Below are 10,971 nucleotides of genomic sequence, written 5' to 3'. Positions count from 1 at the left end.
GTCCACCCAGTCTTATGGCGTAATGTAGCAATGCCCAGACTATGCAGAAGTGTGGGTGAAGAGGAGTTGGTCGTGTATGATGCCGAGTTTTTTTTCTCTCACGCAGGAGGAGCCTCTGTCACACATTAGAGCTGCGGGTTCCTGGGCGTTTCTGACCGGTTGAGGCAGCTGGAACAATGGCATGGTTCCACAGCGAAGGGCTCGTCAGCAAAGATCAGACGAAAGAGATGCGGAGTAAAACAGGGCAAGGCAGACGAAGGTCGGTCGGAAAGGAAGACGCCTCATGCGGCACCGGATCGGCCCAAAAGGGCATGATGATGGGGAGGCCGTTGAGACCGTGAGCAGACATTGCAGGCTGAAGAGTCTGAGGATTTAGCTTGGCCGAGTGTCAGTTGGCGACTTGGGCTAGCGCTGTCAGTGCGACCAGACAGTGATGAGGCCAGAACCTTCGTCGAAGGCCCGACGAAGGGTTCGATACGGCGGTAAGTGTCATGGCGGGAAGGCTGATTTTTTGGCTCAGGAACCTTAGCTTTGACTCTGGCTTCGGATTAGGCAAGTCGCCAAGTACCTTGTACCTCCATCGCGATCTGGATTTTGATAGGTATTGGGTGCCCGTACTGTTAGCAAGCTTGGGTCGTTGGACGTCGCCCTCGCCTTCTGAGACGTGCAGTGCAACCGGTTGGCTGGCAAGTTTGACCACAGACAATGTTGCTTGGGGCCCTCATCATCTTCTGCCTTGGTGACGGCGTGCCATCTGTTGTGGGTTGACTGTGAAGTCTGATTCTTTGCTGCAATTCTGTGGTGGCTTCCGGCACTCGCCAAGAGGTAGCCGAAAGCTTTTGTCCGAACAGACTGCGAGTTCGTCTTCCCCCTCGGAAGCGTTGGAAATGGCGAGTATCCGCAGGCCTCAGATATTAACAGTGGACTGCACAGCGCAGGTATCCGCAAGTCCATGGCCCAGGGCACCTCACACCTCCTCAAGGTCCAAGGATAGGGAGTCCACGACACACCCTGTCTGAGCTTCCAGAACAGAACCCAGCACACCACATCCGGCCCATGCGAGAGGAGAGCAAACCCACAGCATTCTGGGCGTGGAGACTTTTCCAGGTCCGAGAAAAGGCCCCTTGAAATCCGAGACCTGGGTCAAGCATTCGCAGCAGGGCTTCCCATTCTGCGAGAGAGGCAGAGCGTATCCGTAGGTATGAATAGCTACGGGGAGGAGACTGGAAATGGGCTGGTGCAGCTGGCAAAGACGGTAAGGCATGTAAGGTACGTGTGGGAGGGGCCATGGCAGATATCCGCACCTTAGGTATTCGTACATAGAAAAGGTAGCCAAGGTTTCTTGGCCTTGCGTGTGAATGTGTGGATGAACAGGTACCCTGCCTCTAGGGGCTGGATTGTTGGTCTGAATACCGTGGTACAGTAGATGAGAGGCAGATGACCAGCGAGGAAGTAAGGAAGAGGAGGGAGGAAGACAGAGAGAAAGGGTATTCGTACGGTACAGTGCAACGAGAAGGTACTTTGGTAGCATTGCTTGTTGGCTCGTGGGTGAGGTGAGGGGAGCGGCACTGCATGATGTGAGGTGCGTTATCACATCTGAGATGCAGTGCGGATACGTTTCTTGATTTGGAGACTTGGTTGGGATTGGACCACACAGCAGCAATGATTGGCATTGGCCTTAGTGCCGCTGCTATTGCTGTGTGTACTGCGTGCTGCTGCGTGCTGCGCTGCTGCTCATGCTTGGTATGTAGGAGCTATGTGTGACCTTGGGCAGGTGGCCGGGGGATCATGTACCGCGCCATATGTTGGATGCTACAGATATGCAGGAGTGATGGATCCAGCAACAAGACCAACAGCAATAGCAGGAGCAGCAGCAGCAGCATTGTCAACAGCAACAGTAACAGCAACAGCCCAAAACGCCGAGAAGCTCTGCTGCTGCTGTTACTGCTAAGGCATTGTACCAAGTAGAGAGAGAGACGGGCAAGGCAAGGCAAGGCAAGGCAAGGCAAGATGTGGAGGACAAGGCCAGTCAGCCCATCCCATGTCGAGGGGAGCAGAGCAGGGCCACAGAGTTCAGCACACACACACTGGACAGGGCAAGGACTCCTCATCCTCAGCATTGAGGAAATTTGGCAGGTCGCACGTTAGCGCTAAGATTTAGCCTAGGCTACTAGGGACTCTTGCCTTAGCCAGCTGGGTCCTCCAGTCCTTAGCCTCTCCTGTGCTGAAGCTGGCTGGCTGCAGCGTGGAGTCGACGACATCGAGTCCTGGCAGATGTCAACTGTGAGTGGTTTGGGTTGGGCACTAGCCGGTGGAGGACAGACCAGGGCAGTTACGAACGAACCTGTAATGATAAGGTAAGCGGGGTGTGGATCACCGTAACTGCGACTGCTCATGGCATGGCTCCTTGCTCCTTGCTGCTGCTGCCAGCCCCTTGCCCCTTGCCCATTACCTACGCAGAAGCCCCCTGCCCTGCCCTGCCCTGTTCCTCCTCAACTCTTCCTGAGGTGCTCTTTGCCCCCAGTCCCAGTCCCAGTCACAGGCCCAGTGTCCTTGCTCATCGCTACCGCGGTACCTTACCGCGGTTGCTCCTGCGGCCCTGCGGCAGATACCGTGCCTCCGTCCACCATCCATCCATCCATCCATCCATCCATCCACGACCCTCCAACTCCAACACCAACTGCGGTGGGTGCTCCAACTGTTGCCCCAAATCACCTTCCTTGCATTTCCCTTTTTCTTAGCCTCTCCCCCTGTCCACGTTACCCACCGCTCGCCTACCTTAGCTCAACTTCCCTTGTCTCTCTCCCTCTCCCTCTCCCTACCCACCCATGCAATCCACGCAGAGACGGCATGGCATTCACAGGACAGGCAGCATGGCTCTGGGGGTCCTTGAGTTGAGCCTTGGGGGGCTTGACGACGGATGGGCGCCTGAGAAGTTAGGAGAGAAGCGTCCCTCGGGCCATCTCAATGCTGGTCTGGTCGCCGATTTCAAGGTAGGCTGGGGGAAACAAGAACCGAACGCGAGCAGATGGGATGGATGGACGCCGCCAATCCTCCCCTTCCTGCCGGCCTTCTAGGGCGTTTCGACCCCGGAGCTCCAAATAACGGACGGACACCGACTACCTCTCTGCGTTGAGGTGCGCTACTACCGTCTATCCCACCGAGACGCTGCGGGCTAAAACTGACCGCCTCCTGCGTTGGGTCTGCCATGGCCCCGGCCGCTACCGATACCATTGTCATCGCGTTACAAGCTCGGCACCACGTCCGCCGGTGCCCCCAAGTCTGCAAGCTAGAAGACGACATAGAAACAAACGTCTGCCAACCTTGCCGCCCATGGCGTTTGACCGTCACCTCTTCTCCCGCTCGTCGGTGCCTCGGCGAGGCTTGCCAACAACCTAACCGTACGAGAGGCTTGTCGGCATCTGGCATTGTGGAGTTGTGCCTGGCCCTAGACAATGTAGTGTAGGTAAGCTGCGGCACTTTCCTTCCGCCTCCAAGAAGTCTGGCTGACCGCTGTGGCTCTCGCAAAGTACACACACTACCTAGCTAATGAGGGCCCATATTCAGGACAAGGCAAAACCACATCTACCAGCAACCTTCTGCAAAGTGCTGCGTATCCGTACAACTGCCATTTGCCGTGTACTTCCAAAGTGAGCGCAGGTAGCCCTGGCATGCCATCTTCAGACACTGTATGGTGCCCAGACCAGGGCGGTCTGGGGCCGACGGGGCGAGCATCTGAGCAGAGCTTCTGCTTTGGGACCCTCGCAACCCTCCACCTTCCACCTCCCCGTCGTGGGCGGACGGGGTTGGTGGGCACTGTTTCTCGAAGCATTCAAGCTCGACACTGGACCTGGAGCCTGCTCGGACCCAGCCCATCAGGCCAGTACTGGACGGGGCAAGCCTCAGGTACTGCCTCCGTATCCGTCATCTTCATGTCCCAGCCTCCACGTCTCCAGGAGACAGGAGGAGCTCCAAGTTCCAAGGCAAGGCCCGAGACGAGACGGGACCAAAGATGCAAAAGAAAGCAGTTGAATGAGGTGTCCAGAAGCAGTGGGCTCCTACTGGCCCTACTGGGCACGGCACGAGGGCGGGTAAGGTAGCCTACGGACTGCGGACGGATGACGGGTACAGACTATGCATTCTACGGAGACACATGCCCTTGTCTGGATTCCCGCCTGCCTGGTTTACACCACACTGATATTGATTACGGAGCACAAAACTCACTAGCGTTGAGCGTGCTGGAGAAAGTTGCGGGTCGTCTGGTCATTGCAGGTCAATCAAAGAGATGCTTAGTACGGATAGCTCTCCCCCTCTCCTCTTTCTCATGGTCCAGGCAACTTACCTCATTTGGCAATCCCTCGGTACGCAAGAAGGCATGGCCTGAAATCGATATCAACAACAAGCATGGCCACTTATTAACATGACATGGGATAACACAGGAAAGATGGATGGGCTTTCTCTTTCTCGGCCATGACCAATCTTACAGCGACCCTCCCTACCGGTCCATGTCTTGGATGTTGTCGTCCTGTCTTTCGAATACAGGCTGTGGCTGGACTGAACCGGACTACACCAGTTGACGTTTGTCTTTTCTCTGCTGGCTGGAGAGAGCGAAGGAAAAGACGTGAGACGGACTGGCGAATGGACGGTGTACAGTATTCGCGCAGTGTGGAGCAACACTGTATTCGTGACATTGCCCTGCGCAGACATGACGACAAGGCCAGACCGTCTCATCGTCTCTTTGGCTGGGCCAGGCTCTGGGTACAGTGCATCTCTGCCGTTTTCGTACTAGATACACACGACACCGCCTTGCCCAGGGAACGCAGTAAGGCAACTCAACTCTAGTTGAGGCGGCGTGGGCGCGTCCAGTGTCACCGGTAAGAAGGGTTCTTACCGGTGCACTGGTCACACATACGTCCCGGCACTCCCCGTCTTTGGGCCTCTGCCTGAGCCTGAGCCTGAGCCTTTACCTCTACCTCCGACACGTCGTGCATCTGCTGGTCTCTGGCGGCGACGGCGCCTTGCGCCGATGAAGACGTACTCACGGTATGGTACGGTACGGTACTCAATCACTCACATCAGCAGACCGGATTCTGACTCGGGCTTGTGTTCTTTTCTCCTAAGCCCTCTCGGTCACCACCATTGGCATTGGCAATGCCGTGGGGGACGGATTCGCCGCCATGGCCAGTGCCCATCTGTTCCATGCCATTGACCAACTTGTCGCAGCTCTCTTCCCCTCCATCTCGCTCAGTGCGCGCGAGCGATCGTGCGTGCGTGCGTGTCTGGTGTGTGTTGTCGTCTCGTACCTGAAGAGGCTTGGAATGTACCTTACCCTACCCTTTCCCGCACCATTATCCTCATCTTCATCGCCGTACCTTGCCTCAAGTGGCTGCTATGTGGAGGAGGAGGAGGAGGTGCGTGTGGCTACATAGTAGGTGTGCAAGAGAGAGTGAGTGCATGCTACACGCCTCTGACGTTCACCCCGCTGTGCGTAGGTTGTTCGATTTGATCGCCACGACAGCCCAAGAACAGGAGACGTTGTGTGTCCATCTCTTCTCCATCCTCTGTTCCTCTTCTGCAGTCTGTGTGTCAATTTGTCCCTTGGACGTCTCGTCTCTGCATCTGCGTCTATCAGACCCCCCTTTCGTTCAAACCATTGAACACGGACGCGGACACAGACAGCGAGTACCTTTTTCCCCTGGCACGGAGTTTAGTCCTTTGTCTGTCGCCATTTCCCGCCGCCCGGGTCCAATTTCAAGTTCAGCATCGGGAACCCGTCAAGTCCAAACCCGGCAAATGAGGGTTTGGGGAGCAGTCGTTAGTCGGATGAGATTCGAGACTCTGGGACTCGAGGGTTTACAGCGCACCCTGGACAGGCCTTCAACTTTGGTGCCAGATTCGGCCTGCGACAGGCCTGTTAGCCTCTCGCCTGCTGGACAGAGTGTAGCTTGCCCTGTCCCAGCCTGCCCCAGCTCTGCCTCCTTCTGTTCTACCTTAGCTACCTTACGGCACGCATCACTATCGGTAGTAGCCTCCTCCTCCCCCTCCCCGGCCGGCGGTCCTGTCGTCGTCTGCGAGGGTTAGTCCCGAGGCCCGGGTGCGCTGTCTGCGCTGTCTGCGCTGTCTGCGCTGTCTGCGGTAGCTAGCGCAGCGCCCTGGGAGAAGCCATCTGTCGAGGGGACGGCAACTCGAGTGGCTGAGGTGCAGTGCTTGGAAGCCATTGGTGCTGCCAAGTATCTTGCCAGTATGCCGCGGTGGACAGATACATCGGTACTTTGGGATGGGGAGCTGTCTTGCTCGCTGACTGGTCTTGCCCAAAGCAATAAGGTACGGTAAGGCAAGGTAGGTACTCGTAGGCAGATAGTTACATGCATCCCGCAGCGCTTTGTAATGCAGGTCAGGTCTCCTGCTTCTACCTGCCTTCCATACCTTCCTTCTCTTCAAACCTACCGTAGGTGCTATGCAGTATCTGGTGCTGGGCTGGCTGCCGCTCACGCCGTCGCCGCATTGCGCGACCTCCCACCCTTCGCCCACACCCACCACACCAACATCCACTTCGGCATCCACACCCACACCCACCCACACTCACACTCACATACACACTGGCTCACTCTTCTTACCCTCTCTCTACCGCAGTACCTAATTCTGGCTCTCTGCCATTACCTACACACTCCACAAGTCCCTCCCACTCGAGTCTCCATCGCCAACACCCTACAGCGACGCTACATCACACCCTGAGCAGCTGCTGCACTGCACTCTCTCTCTCACTCTCTCTCCATGACAGTATCTGTCTACGGATACTTGCCATCACCTCCTCTGCCTCTTGACCTGTTCACAACCCGCCTTACGTACCCTCACTGCGTGCTTGGATACCTCAAACTACCTCCTCGCCTTACTATTACACCTGCCTTCTTTACCTTTCTCATTCTCATCTTTCTTCTCACTCACTTCAGACGCCCTACCCGACTACTGTGACCCTGGGCCGTGCTGCCATCTCCATCTCCAGCATCATCATCATCATCATCTCCTCTTGCTCCTTTCTCCTCTCTCTCTTCTCGTCTCGTCTCCTCTCCTCTGCTGGGCCCCCTCCCTCCCTCTCTCTCTCTCACACGCACACACACACAGAGTCACCCCCCTCCCCTCCCATCCCCTCCAGGCTAGCTACCTACTCCTCCTACCTCGTCCTCACCACCAAAAGCACAGCACTGTCCAGCATACCTTGCCTACCCAGGCAGCCCTTGTCTGGGTCCTGGCTCCCACCCCCATCGACTCCTGGTCGCATCCATCATCGAACATCGGTCTCCTCTAGGCCCCGGCAGCAGAGCAGCGCAGTGATATGACCCTGCCCTACCCTGCTGTTGTACCGTACCTACCTAGCCCAGATCTTGTTCCTTACCCCGGTCGCCCTCTCCCACCCCCGTCAAGGTCTACCCACGCCAACCCTTCACGCCTCACGCCGGGACCTGTCGTCCATTCATAATAAGGCTTGACCTTCTCCCGCGTACCCCCCTCACCATCGCCCACCAATCCGGACATTTCCTAGCCAGCGCGCTTCAGAGAGAAATTCGAGACACAACTGCCCTCTGGACTGCTTTCTTTTCCCAACATCTTCCTCCTTTCTGCAACCCAACCTCGACTTGACGGTTCGCTTCTGTCTCGTCCCCGACGACGCTGAAAGAGAGACCTCCATCACCATTCCACGTAACTGAGAAAGAGGGTGCATCCGAGTGCGCTCCAAAGGTCGGGACCGTCGGCTCTCTCCAACTGATTTACACCATCGACGGACGTGGATGTAACCGCTTCTTTGTCTCCGCTCCGCACTTCGTCCGAGGCTACGTCCTCCTTCTTAGCTCACCGCACCCAACAACTTCGACTCAACTCACCACGATCCGATTTCGAAATGTCCAACGATCCCTCAGTGAGGCGCATCCTGCCTCAGAGCTCCCAGATGGGCAGCTTTTCCTTTGCGCCCCAGCAGTACCCCCAAAGGGAAACCCAGAAGAGTGCGCCATCCATCCATCCATCCACCCAATCCACCTTTACTCTACCTCCACCGCCTCGGCCGCAGACTGTCGTTGAATGTCTGTCTAACCAAACACCATCTCTGTAGACTATGTTTTCGTTGACGAACACAATCGCCATAAGCGATTGAAGGGTACGCTCATATTCTTGCGCGGTCTCACCGCTCGTAGTCTACTTACACTGATGACCTGTAGTCATGAGGGCCTGTGAAGGATGCAGGAGACGAAAGATCAAGTGCGATGCTGCCACCACGAATACCTGGCCATGCTCTGCGTGTATCAGGCTCAAGCTGCAGTGCGTCCGTCCCAATGGCCAGTACGACGGGACTTCAGACACCGCCTATGAGTCTGGGCCAAGCGACTTTGCCGCTGCATCCTCCCAGCTTCAAGACAGCTTCCGCCAGCAAGCTCCCATGCAGCAACAGTCGATGATCCCCGGAGGCCAGAAGCCCAACCCTTCCATGTACGCGGCCCAAGGCGCGTATTCAGATCACAACGTCTTCCCGCAGGTGCCTTACTCCGACGGATCCAGCCAGCACAACATCCACTACACCACTGTGTCGCCCTCCGTCGGCATGATGGATCAGTCCTACGCCGGCCAGAACGTGTTCCCGACACCGCCTATGCAACAGAGCTCGCGCGCGGATTCACCTCCCGACACCTACTCGAATGATGGATCTTACCAGCAAGCAGATCTTGCCGACCTCATGGGTTCCTTGAAGGTGAACGAAGCAGGCACAGGTAGGCAACTCTTGAAGGGCGTGTGAATTGCAGACACTGACAAGTATTTCCAGCGCCCTACCTCAGGAACAAGGCCTCTTTCAGACGGGAGGAGGAACCGGTGGTGGAAGAGCCTGATGATTATCAGGAGCTTCTCCCTCCTCTGCCATCCGGGCCTGGTCTTAAGATTCGCATCCCGCCTGAACTGATGCCAGACGACGACACCGCCATGCACTACTTCGAGCTCTTCTTTACCCATGTGCACCCATATGTCCCGGTTCTGAGCAAGCCCATGTTCTACCACCAGTGGAACACCAACAGGCAGTCAATCTCACCCCTCATTCTTGAGGCCATTTTCGCCATGGGCGGAAGACTCGCGGACGATCCCGGTGAGGGACAGCAGTGGCTGGCTTTGGCGTCTAAGCACGCCGATTCCTTTATGGATGTTCCAAGACTCAGCACCCTGCAGGCTCTGTTGCTCATCTTGAAGGCTAGAGAAGCGGCACCGAAGCGCGGTTACTACTACAGATCCTGGATGACGATTGTTCAATGCGTGCAGATGGGCAAGGATCTCGGCCTGGACGAGCACTACACCGATCATCAAATGGGACACCCTTGTGGCTCTTCTCCCGCGGAGTGCCAGATGAAGACCCGGATTTGGCAATCCATCTTTGTCGGTGAAGTGATGATCGGATCTCCTCAGGGTTTGTCTTAGCTTCCAATGTCTGAAAATAGTTTTGCTAACAGGCTACAGGCCGATACGACCTCTCCGTGGACCTGGATTCCATCGATTTCAACGTTCCACGCCCCATTCCCGGCGGCGACGAATCTGAGTACCACATCACCCGGAACTTCACGTACTTCGCACGAGTCGTCCGCAACGTTAGCCGCATGAACAGCACTTACGGCCGCCTTAAGAAGAAGAAGACGAAGGACTGGGGTGTCGACCCCGAGTTTGTGCAGCTCAACCCAGCTCTGCAGTCTTGGATGAGCGATCTCCCGGCGGACCTATCTGTGACCTTCCCCCCGGATGGATCGCCTCCGTGGCTCTCGTCGCCTTACATTGGCAATCTGCATTCGTACTACTATTTGACACTCATCCTGCTCCACCGACCGCAGCTGAACTTCCTTGATCCCAACTCAACCGACGGGCAATGGAAACAGCACATGATGATCTGCTATTCAGCTGCCAAGGCCCTGTGTCGACTTCAGGAGGCAGTACTGAACAACTTTGGATTCTCTGGGTTGCAATGCATGCTCCGTGGTTTCAGTTTCACTGTCTACTGCGGATTGTGCTGCATTGTTCTCCATCTGGTGGGTGATTGTCGATGAATATCTTGTAGGTTGACGCTCTGACACGGTGGAATATAGGTGGCCGTCGTCTCGCCGGATCCGGATCTGAACACTGATGCTCGCGAATACTTCACGCGCCACATGCGTGTCCTCGAGAAGGTCATGAGTGTGTGGCCGATGCAGGACCTCCAGAAGCAGGTCGACGCGTTGAGAGAGGCGTTCTCTGCTGACACCAGGAAACAATTCGTGCTCAAGCCTAGCTTCCCCTACGGCAGCCCGCAGTCCTCCAACCATTCAAGCCCTCCTCGTGGTTACAGACCGGGTATGGCTCGCACTGGCTCTCTGGACCATCAGTTGGACACGCAAAACCTTCAACACTCCCAAGTCAGTTATACCAGCCACCCCATCACACCTCCTATCTCTGCCGGACCTGTGGATACCAAGAGTGACTCGCCTGCTATACAGTCACTCGTAATGATGGCGAACCAAGGATCCCAAGCACCGGGGATGCCTCAGACCATGCCGCTGGCGAGTGCGCCAGCTTGGAACCCTGCGAAGATTTTTGAGTAAGCCAAAGAAACGCAATCCTGTCAGACAGCTGCGCAGTGATCACTAACAGTTCTCCAGGCAATGGAACACGTCTTTCGGTACGCCTCAGGTCCAACCACAGCCTTCGACGCTGCCTCCCCAGTCCAATTCGCTTAGTGTTTCTCCGTCTTCAGGTGCACCCGAAGCCCCGTCTCTTCAAGACATACAGGCAGTTAATGCCACTCTCCCCGTGGCCTCTCAGCAGATGGCGCCGCAGTATACGGCTGCGCCAGTCCAGTCTTTCATCTCGCCTGCTATGTGGCAAGAGTCCGTGGCGAGTGTCTACGAGGGCGGCTTCAAGCGGGCCTGGGACTACGACGGCAACAGTGGTCCGATGATGAAACGGCGTTGA

At 56.3% G+C, this 10,971-nt stretch overlaps 1 protein-coding gene across 1 annotated transcript; it reads left to right on the top strand.

Moving 5' to 3' along the window:
• Positions 1 to 7,897: 7,897 nt before the first annotated feature.
• On the top strand, positions 7,898 to 10,971 carry ASG1-1 (Activator of stress genes 1; the record flags this gene model as incomplete). Its single annotated transcript, XM_032034040.1, has 9 exons — positions 7,898 to 8,000; positions 8,108 to 8,152; positions 8,214 to 8,759; positions 8,813 to 9,442; positions 9,493 to 10,052; positions 10,110 to 10,415; positions 10,497 to 10,597; positions 10,659 to 10,678; positions 10,754 to 10,971. The coding sequence occupies 9 exons, from the start codon at positions 7,898 to 7,900 to the stop codon at positions 10,969 to 10,971; spliced, it is 2,529 nt and encodes an 842-aa protein (XP_031886610.1).

The sequence above is a fragment of the Colletotrichum fructicola genome, assembly GCF_000319635.2.
Source record: "Colletotrichum fructicola Nara gc5 chromosome Unknown KSG_Nara_v1_contig07, whole genome shotgun sequence".
In the NCBI taxonomy this organism is placed as follows: Eukaryota; Fungi; Ascomycota; class Sordariomycetes; order Glomerellales; family Glomerellaceae; genus Colletotrichum; species Colletotrichum fructicola.
Note: the sequence above shows the minus strand (reverse complement) of the source record. Positions and strands in the feature narration are given on the sequence as shown.